The 11,010-nt window shown below is 45.9% G+C and overlaps 1 protein-coding gene across 3 annotated transcripts in view; it reads left to right on the forward strand.

Moving 5' to 3' along the window:
• The first annotated feature begins 888 nt into the window (after positions 1-888).
• Positions 889-11,010, forward strand: part of LTC4S (leukotriene C4 synthase) — a 92,486-nt gene continuing 82,364 nt past the window's right edge. Inside the window, exons 1-3 of one of the 3 annotated variants that reach the window (XM_056517023.1) lie at positions 1,013-1,086; positions 6,196-6,256; positions 7,022-7,105. Coding sequence is in view for 1 of the 3 variants with exons in the window: in XM_056517020.1 (XP_056372995.1) it covers positions 978-1,086 (109 nt within the window). In the remaining 2 variants the exon portion in view is untranslated. Of the gene's footprint in view, positions 1,087-6,195; positions 6,257-7,021; positions 7,106-11,010 lie in introns of all 3 variants that reach the window. The other 2 variants (XM_056517020.1, XM_056517021.1) reach the window with 2 other exon arrangements.

The following is an 11,010-nucleotide window of genomic DNA, read 5'->3' on the forward strand; positions in this document are numbered from 1 at the left end:
GTGTTAAAGAAATACCAAAACTGCAGAAGTGCACCAAAAATTATTTGCATGCACATTAAGTTGGACAATACATACTGTATGCATATCATTGTTGATCCCTCCTACTAAAATGCTAACCCTAGTCAATAAATGCAAATCCCTAAACCTAATCTACCAAGGGCACAGGCAGTGTAAAATATTTAAACTTAAAGGGGAATTTAACCATTAACATTTATTCCCTATGCGCAGGATTCTGATGGGATCATGGGGACTCAGTGGTAAATGATAAATATCAATCGTGGGGCAAGCGCTTTGTTGAAGTTTGTGTTTATTGATGGTATTTGGTCAACTGGGCAAAATGGAGATGTCTATTCATTCTGCATTACCGAGTGGCGCACAGTCTGCAGAATATCAGCACGGAGCGGACATTCTGACATGTGAACATAGCCTAACACCTAGTTAAGTCCAGTTAAGAAGCATCTGATGCATCCTAAAAAATACAAAATGTTTGTATTTCACGTTTTTTTATGATCATTTTTCTTTCAAAACAGTCTGAAACATTGAGATTACACATGTACCTATGGAAATGCAAATGTATCACAGGGGACTATAAAACTATGTAATGCATGTGAGGCTTGGCCTCAACTGGACTGTCCTCTCACTCCCCTATTTTTTCTCCTATAAGGAAAGGTGCAGGAAATACCGTAATGCTGACACTTTTTTAGATGTTTACTGCTGAAAAAAAGTAGGGACTGTTTTATGTTCAAAGAATTATTCAGTGAATGTAATACTTAGCCTGGGAAGCACCAGGCTTCTCTGAATGATCAGTCCTTCATCCCATAGAAGTGGATCAACCCCTCCCCTGAAATACTTTCTTCCAAGTTGTAATACAATCTGTATTCTGTGCACAAGTGGGGGCTACTGTGTGTGTTGGAGAGAGGAGGGAAGCTGTGTGTCCTTCGGTTTCATGTCTGTTTATTGCTCAGTTAAGCATTTGCATGTTTGATGACCTCTTTTTTACCATATTTACTGTTCTGCAACAGCATTCTGTAATCTTATCAACCTATATAGGGATCTACACCCTGTCGCTGCACAAAGAAAGACTTGGTAAGTGGTACTGTTTTTCTTTTGTAGAGGGGGGTCAATGCTTTATACTGTATTTGCATACAATTCATTCAGTTGCATTGAGTTATTAAGTGTTTGCAGTCAGTGCATCATACTGATAAGATCTATACCTGTAAATATTTCTATTTCATTTTTAATACCTAAGAAATTATGCAGAAATAGACTGATCATGTGCTTCTCAACCTTTTGGCTAAGATCAAGAGTAGTATCTGTTCTTATTAGTTTCAAGTTGGTGTGGAGCTGATGGGATTGGGTGCTGCATGGAGGGAACAGGTCTACCGGGGAGTTCCGGGGCTGGTTCTGAGGAATCAGGTCGACGGCTTCCCCGATGTGACCTGTTCCCTCTGGATCTTGCCATGAGGCTGAGAGGGTCTAGAGCCAAGGTACTTTAGTGCCTAGGGGAGTGGTGACCCGAGGTGCTGAAACTCACTTGGAGTACTGGCTCACTGAGTTGAAGCATGGACACCATGAACTCTTCACCTTGTGGCACTCACCTCTTGATTCCCGGCCTTCTGGCTAGGATCAGAGAAATGTTTATAGATCCAGCTGGATATCCGGGCAGTATATCTGCACACATTCACTTATTTATTTCTTTTTTTGTCACTGTGTCACTTTTTGTGTGTTGTGCATCCACAGGATTGTTAGGATGCGGTAGCCCTTCTGGGTGTCCTTCCTAGTGGTCTAGGGGAGGAGTGTGCGGCCATCAGGTTCCTCACCTCCCTGCAAAAACCCAGAGTACTCCAGCATGGGCAGGGTACCAACCATTTACAACTCTGCAGGCAGATACCTTGGCTAACGCCAAGGGGGATGTCGGGAGCATTTGTGGTCCCTTAGTAGCTTCGGCAAAAAGGGAAATTGAACCTTGCAGGTACCTTTTGGTCCGGAGGTGAAAGGTAAGGTTTTTTGTGGGGCCTCTCTCCTATCGGAGAAGGGCTTGCGATAGACAACATCCTTTTTTTTTTTTTTTGTGTAACACGTTTGCACTTTTTCTTGCACTTTGGGTGATTTGAGAGCACGTTCCTCAGCTGACATACAAAGTGTATGGTGAAAATGAGTTAAAAAAAAAAGTCATTGACTTCCGTAGAAGAATCTGGCACAACAGGTAAAGAAACTTTGTGAAAACTGTTGCTAAATTAATATCAGTTGTTTTTTTTCCATTTATATCAATTATGTTTGTGTGTGTGTGTGTGTGCATATATATATATATATATATATATATATATGTGGTAGCTTGGGGGTGTAGGGTAGGTAGGGTGTAGCTGTGCAGTGATGAAAGGGTGTTGGAGATTAACCCTTAACTGTTGTGACGCCAGGGTGCAGGTTCCTCTCTGTATATATATCCTACCACCACCCGTCCCAGGAACAATAAGGAGGAATAAAGGGTTGTCCACAACCGGAATCTTAGTAAACTGTAGGTAACTTTACTGCAGATTTTATGCAGGTTAAATGTAGTAACAGTCTTTAACCCCTTAAGGACTCAGCCCATTTTGGCCTTAAGGACTCAGACAATTTAATTTTTACGTTTTCATTTTTTCCTCCTCGCCTTCTAAAAATCATAACTCTTTTATATTTTCATCCACAGACTAGTATGAGGGCTTGTTTTTTGCGCGACCAGTTGTCCTTTGTAATGACATCACTCATTATATCATAAAATGTATGGCGCAACCAAAAAACACTATTTTTGTGGGGAAATTAAAACGAAAAACGCAATTTTGCTAATTTTGGAAGGTTTCGTTTTCACGCCGTACAATTTATGGTAAAAATGACGTGTGTTCTTTATTCTGAGGGTCAATACGATTAAAATGATACCCATTATTATATACTTTTATATTATTGTTGCGCTTAAAAAAAATCACAAACTTTTTAACCAAATTAGCACGTTTATAATCCCTTTATTTTGATGACCTATAACTTTTTTATTTTTCCGTATAAGCGGCGGTATGGGGGCTCATTTTTTGCGCCATGATCTGTACTTTTTTTTGATACCACATTTGCATATAAAAAACTTTTAATACATTTTTTATAATTTTTTTTTTAATAAAATGTATTAAAAAAGTAGGAATTTTGGACTTTTAAAATTTTTTTTCGTTCACGCCGTTCACCGTACGGGATCATTAACATTTTATTTTAATAGTTCGGACATTTACGCACGCGGCGATACCAAATATGTCTATAAAAAAATTTTTTTACGCTTTTTGGGGGTAAAATAGGAAAAAACGGACGTTTTACTTTTTTATTGGGGGAGGGGATTTTTCACTTTTTTTTTACTTTTACTTTAACATTTTTTTACATTTTTTTTTACACTTGAATAGTCCCCATAGGGGACTATTCATAGCAATACCATGATTGCTAATACTGATCTGTTCTATGTATAGGACATAGAACACATCAGTATTATCGGTCATCTCCTGCTCTGGTCTGCTCGATCACAGACCAGAGCAGGAGACGCCGGGAGCCGCACGGAGGAAGGTGAGGGGACCTCCGTGCGGCGTTATGAATGATCGGATCCCCGCAGCAGCGCTGCGGGCGATCCGATCGTTCATTTTAATCGCGAACTGCCGCAGATGCCGGGATCTGTATTGATCCCGGCACCTGAGGGGTTAATGGCGGACGCCCGCGAGATCGCGGGCGTCGGCCATTGCCGGCGGGTCCCTGGCTGCGATCAGCAGCCGGGATCAGCCGCGCATGACACGGGCATCGCTCCGATGCCCGCGGTTATGCTTAGGACGTAAATGTACGTCCTGGTGCGTTAAGTACCACCTCACCAGGACATACATTTACGTCCTGCGTCCTTAAGGTGTTAAAGAGGACCGGACTTTAGGTTCCTCACAGGTTTGGTTGGGACCTTGTAGGGAATAAGCTTGAAGGATTTGCTTTACGCTGTTCCACTGGATTTAGGGGTAATGTTTAAGTCCAGCAGTCACATAGGATTAGGATTGAGTTAGATTGAACTCACGGTTTTGTATTCGACTGAAGTTAGCAGACTTCAGGCCTAGATTTGTCTTGAAGGTATTCAAGGAGCTTTTCTCTCTCTGCTAGCGCCCTTATATCTAAAGGGGCAGGCTTCAAGCTTATTGGTCCCACAGACCTGTCAGTCCTAATACAAAAAATTGTGGTACATCACGTGACAGGAGCACATGACCTGGAAGGTCCTTAACCTTAGCAGAACAACATAATTATTAATCATGTGACCTAAGGTCCTGGAAGCAAAATTTACACTATACAATATATAAAAATATATACATAAAATTAAAGATGGAAGAGGCGACTAGGGGTTATCCCACTAAGAGCATCCTATCAGTACGGAGGAACTCTGACTTTGGGGACTTATTACACAAGGTACAGTACACGTACAGATATATATATATATATATATATATATTGTAGGTAGGGTTGCCACCCTGCCGGTATTTTACCGGCACAGCCGGTATTTTCTTCTACATTCCGGGCTGTGCCGGTAAATTTGGATGAAAAATACCGGCCATGCAATGGCCGGTATTTTTTATTCACTGACAGGGGCGGACGGAGCAGCATCCCCAGAAGAGCACTTCTTTCATGACCGGCCGTACAATGCCCATGTCTGACACTAGCAGCCTGTGACAGGGAGAGCTCCGTGCGATGACAGGAAGAGATTGTACAGTGCTGGAGAGGGGGGCGTGACCTCCTGTCTCCTCCCTCCCCCTCCCCCTCCTTCTCTCTGCCCCGTGCAGTCTTACAACCCTCCATAGGCAGAGCAGGGAGGGGAGAGGCTGTGTATCCTGTCTCCCTCTGCTTCGCAGGGCGGGTGAGTATCTGTGTATATATGTGTGTGTTTACATGTGTCTGTGCGTGTGTGTGCGTGTGTGTGTGCGTGTGTGTGTGCGTGTGTGTGCGTGTGTGTGTTAAACTGCCTTATCTGGGGTACAACTATGCTCCTAATCTGGGGAACAACTATGCTGCCTAATCTGGGGGACAACTATGCTGCCTAATCTGGGGGACAATATGCTGCCTAATCTGGGTTACATCTATGCTGCCTAATCTGGGTTACATCTATGCTGCCTAATCTGGGGGACAACTATGCTCCTAATCTGGGGGACAACTATGCTGCCCAATCTGGGGGACAACTATGCTCCTAATCTGGGGGACAACTATGCTGCCTAATCTGGGGGACAACTATGCTCCTAATCTGGGGGACAACTATGCTCCTAACCTGGGGGACAACTATGCTCCTAACCTGGGGGACAACTATGCTCCTAACCTGGGGGACAACTATGCTGCCTAATCTGGGGGACAACTATGCTCCTAATCTGGGGGACAACTATGCTCCTAATCTGGGGGACAACTATGCTGCCTAATCTGGGGGACAACTATGCTGCCTAATCTGGGGGACAACTATGCTGCCTAATCTGGGGGACAACTGTGCTCCTAATCTGGGGGACAATATGCTGCCTAATCTGGGTTACATCTATGCTGCCTAATCTGGGTTACATCTATGCTGCCTAATCTGGGGGACAACTATGCTCCTAATATGGGGGACAACTATGCTGCCTAATCTGGGTTACATCTATGCTGCCCAATCTGGGGGACAACTATGCTCCTAATCTGGGGGACAACTATGCTCCTAATCTGGGGGACAACTATGCTCTCCTAATCTGGGGGACAACTATGCTCCTAACCTTGGGGACAACTATGCTGCCTAACCTGGGGGACAACTATGCTGCCTAATCTGGGGGACAATTATGCTGCCTAATCTGGGGGACAACTATGCTCCTAATTTGGGGGACAACTATGCTGCCTGATCTGGGGGACAACTATGCTGCCTGATCTGGGGGACAATTATGCTGCCTGATCTGGGGGACAACTATGCTCCTAATTTGGGGGACAACTATGCTGCCTGATCTGGGGGACATCTGTGCTCCTAATCTGGGGGACAACTATGCTGCCTGATCTGGGGGACATCTGTGCTCCTAATCTGGGGGACAACTATGCTGCCTGATCTGGGGGACAACTATGCTGCCTAATCTGGGGAAAAACTACCCGGCCCTCCACAATATTTTTAGTTTCTCATGTGTCCCCATGGGATAAATAATTGCCCACCCCATTCCTCCTCAGCCCCGGACATTCCTTAACCTGGAGCCGCCCGGGGAAAGGAGAAAGTGAAGACAAGAGACTGGTGAGACCTCTCTGCAAAATTGTGTATTTAATGCAGTGTTTCCCAACCAGGGTGCCTCCAGCTGTTGCAAAACTATTACTCCCAGCATGCCCAGACAGCCTTTGGCTGTCCGGGCATGCTGGGAGTTGTAGTTTTGCAATAGCTGGAGGCACCCTGGTTGGGAAACACTGATTTAATGTTTTAATGTGTGAAACTATCTGCTCCGCTCTGTATCTAATCCTGTCATGTGTGATACTGTCTGCTGAGCCTGTATATCCAAATCTGTCATGTGGGATATGAGCCTGTGTATCTAATCCTGTCATGTGCGATACTGTCTGCTGAGCCTGTGTATCTAATCCTGTCATGTGTGATACTGTGAGCTTAGCCTGTGTATCTAATCCTGTCATGTGGGATACTGTCTGCTGAGCCTGTGTATCTAATCCTGTCATGTGTGATACTGTGAGCTGAGCCTGTGTAGCTAATCCTGTCATGTGGGATACTGTGAGCTGAGCCTGTGTAGCTAATCCTGTCATGTGTGATACTGTCTGCTGAGCCTGTATATCCAAATCTGTCATGTGGGATACTATCTGCTGAGCCTGTGTATCTAATCCTGTCATGTGTGATACTGTGAGCTGAGCCTGTGTATCTAATCCTGTCATGTGGGATACTGTCTGCTGAGCCTGTGTATCTAATCCTGTCATGTGTGATACTGTGAGCTGAGCCTGTGTAGCTAATCCTGTCATGTGTGATACTGTCTGATTAGCCTGTTTATCTGACGTTGTGCAGGGGGACGTCACTCGTCATCAGAGAGAGCCAGCGTTGCTGTCGCGCACCACCACTACCGCCGCTGCTGGCATAAATAGGGTTTTGGTAGGTATTCTCTAAATGTAAATTTTTTGTGCGATATAGGAAAATTCCCCCCGCATATATATTGTATCCCTCCAATCCCCTATGCCATTTCTTAAACCCCCCTTCCATCCCCCGTGCCGTTTCTTAAACCCCTGATCCCTCAGCCCCTGTGCAATCTGGCCCCTCCCCTTTTGTAGCTCCACCCCCACATAGCCACACCCATGACCGGTATTTTTCTGAGGGAAAGGTGGCAACCCTAATTGTAGGGAACAGCTCACTCAGTGGGGTCAGCAATGACAGTATTCACACAGGCAGCGGGTTTCAAACATCCATAGACGTGCGCACGGGGTGTGCCGGGTGTGCCCAGGCACACCCTAATCAAGCCCAGGGGGGCATCCGAGGCCACCACTGAGCAGCCCGCAGAGGACCCCCCCCGTCACATTCGGGACATCCCTTTGTCCCGAAAGATCTTTTCGGGACACAAGGATGTCCCGGTTACCTTTCTACAGCGGCCCCCGTGTTAACTTTAAAAACACAGGGGCCGCCGGGAAGTAGCGCACGCAGGGACGTCATTGACGTCCCGTGCGTGCGCCCATAGCAACGGAGGAGCGGAGATTCAAGGAAGAGGATGCGCGCGCCGGCTGGAATGGTAAGTGACCAACACGAGCTGGCAGCACGTCTTCTTCAGTGTTCCGACCACCGCTCCTCCAGTCCCGGGACCTACTGCTATGGTCTATAGGCCATAGCAGTAGATCGTGACCCCGGACCGGAGGACCGGTGGTCGGAACACTGAAGTGGGGCAGTACACAGACATACAGCCTCCAGCCATACACTGTATATGGCTGAAGGCTGTATGTCTGTGGGGGAACTGTACTGCACCTAATGTGGGGAACTATACTGCACCTAATGTGAGGAACTATACTGCACCTAATGTGGGGAACTATACAGCACCTAATGTGGGGAACTATACTGCACCTAATGTGGGGAACTATACTGCCTAATGTGGGGGAACTATACTGCACCTAATGTGGGGAGAACTATACTGCACCTAATGTGGGGAACTATACTGCACCTAATGTGGGGAACTATACTCCACCTAATGTGGGGAGCTATACTGCACCTAATGTGGGGGAACTATACTGCACCTAATGTGGGGAGCTATACTGCACCTAATGTGGGGGAACTATACTGCACCTAATGTGGGGGAACTATACTGCACCTAATGTGGGGGAAACTATACTGCACCTAATGTGGGGGAAACTATACTGCACCTAATGTGGGGAGCTATACTGCACCTAATGTGGGGGAACTATACTGCACCTAATGTGGGGGAACTATACTGCACCTAATGTGGGGGAACTATACTGCACCTAATGTGGGGGAACTTTACTGCACCTAATGTGGGGAACTATACTGCACCTAATGTGGGGGAAACTATACTGCACCTAATGTGGGGGAAACTATACTGCACCTAATGTGGGGGAAACTATACTGCACCTAATGTGGGGGAAACTATACTGCACCTAATGTGGGAAACTATACTGCACCTAATGTGGGGGAAACTATACTGCACCTAATGTGGGGGAAATTAAACTGCACCTAATGTGGGGAACTATACTGCACCTAATGTGGGGGGAACTATACTGCACCTAATGTGGGGGAAACTATACTGCACCTAATGTGGGGGAACTATACTGCACCTAATGTGGGGGAACTATACTGCACCTAATGTGGGGGAACTATACTTCCCCTAATGTGGGGGGACTATACTGCACCTAATGTGGGGGAACTATACTGCACCTAATGTGGGGGAACTATACTGCACTTAATGTGGGGTAACTATACTGCACCTAATGTGGGGGAACTATACTTCACCTAATGTGGGGGGACTGTACTGCACCTAATGTGGGGAACTATACTGCACCTAATGTGGGGAACTGTACTGCACCTAATGTGGGGGAACTATACTGCACCTAATGTATGGGAACTGTACTGCACATAATGTGGGGAACTATACTACACCTAATGTGGGGGAACTGTACTGCACTTAATGTAGGGGAACTGTACTGGTGCAGTACCGTTCCCCCACATTAGGTGCAGTACAGTTCCCCCACATTAGGTGCAGTACAGTTCCCCCTCATTAGGTGCAGTACAGTTCCCCCACGTTAGGTGCAGTACAGTTCCCCCACATTAGGTGCAGTACAGTTCCCCCTCATTAGGTGCAGTACAGTTCCCCCACGTTAGGTGCAGTACAGTTCCCCCACATTAGGTGCAGTACAGTTCCCCCACATTAGGTGCAGTACAGTTCCCCCACATTAGGTGGCACCTAATGTGGGGGAACTGTACTGCCAACCTAATGTGGGGGAACTGTACTGCCAACCTAATGTGGGGGAACTGTACTGCCAACCTAATGTGGGGGAACTGTACTGCCAACCTAATGTGGGGGAACTGTACTGCCAACCTAATGTGCGGGGACTTATACTGCACACCTAATGTGGTGGGACTTATACTGCACCTAATGTGGGGGAACTATACTGCACCTAATATGGCGGGACTTATACTGCACCTAATGTGGGAGAACTATACTGCACCTAATGTGGGGGAACTATACTAACTGTGTGTATGTGTGCGTATATATATATATATATATATATATATATATATACATACATACATACATACACACACACACGCGCGTGGCGTGAGTTTGTGCTTTAGGGTGCACACCCTAATGCAATAGGCTGCGCACGCCTATGCAAACATCCAAGGGGATGTTTATATAAATGGTTTTTGGCACAAAGCATAGTGCAAACAAAACAGCAAAACCTAAGCCCGTCCGGCTCTCTAACTAAACATCAGGATACCTCACTATCCTACTGTAGGCCTAATGTCTGGCCCCAAACAAAATCGCAAATTGTCCATAGAGGAAGGTTTAGACCTGGTAGGTTTGAACTGCAGTTGTGGCTGCTTCTCATCTCAGTCTCTCCTCCAGCTCCCAAATCCCAACAGCACTTTGTTTTAAAGGGGTACTCTGCTGGAAAACATTTTTTTTAAATCAACTGGTGCCAGAAAGTTAAACAGATTTGTAAATTAATTCTATTTAAAAATCTTAATCCTTCTAGTACTTATCAGCTGCTGTATTTTCCACGGGAAGTTCTTTTCGAATTTCCATTCTGTCTGACCACAGTGCTCTCTGCTGACACCTCTGTCCATTTTAGGAACTGTTCAGAGTAGGAGCAAATCCCCATAGCAAAACTCTCCTACTCTGGACAGTTACTGACATGGACAGAGTTGTCAGCAGAGAGCACTGTTGTTAGGCTGGAAATAACTTCACAAATTTCTCTGTAGTATATCTGTAGTATACAGCAGTTGATAAGTACTAGAAGGGTTAACAGTGGCCACAGCTGTAACCCTCCAGATGTTGTAAAACTCCAACTGCAAGCATGCCCAGACTGCCCAGGCATGCTGGGAGTTGTAGTTCTGCAACATCTGGCCCTTCAGATGTTGCCGAACTACAACTCCCAGCATACCTAGGCAGTCTCGGCATGCTTGCAGTTGGAGTTTTGCAACAACTAGAGTGTTACAGCTTGGAGACCACTATACTGGTCTCCAAACTGTTCTCCTCCAGTTGTGTCATAACTACAACTCCCAGCAGGCCCTTTGGCTTTCCCGGCATGCTGGAAGTTGTAGTTTTGCAACAAATGGAGGCACACTGTTTGGGAAACACTGTTTCCTAACCCAGTGTTTCCCTACCAGTGTGCATAGCTAGAACTAGAACTCTGTCAGTACATGCTGGGAGTTGTAGTTTGAGCTGCGGCAAATTTTCTGCTGCAGCTCAAACTCCCAGCGGGAAACTCACTGTGAACCCGCCCGTGTGAATGTACCCAAAAAGCACTACACTAGACTAACACAAAATAAAGAGTAAA

Source organism: Hyla sarda, chromosome 4, assembly GCF_029499605.1.
Source record: "Hyla sarda isolate aHylSar1 chromosome 4, aHylSar1.hap1, whole genome shotgun sequence".
NCBI lineage: Eukaryota > Metazoa > Chordata > Amphibia > Anura > Hylidae > Hyla > Hyla sarda.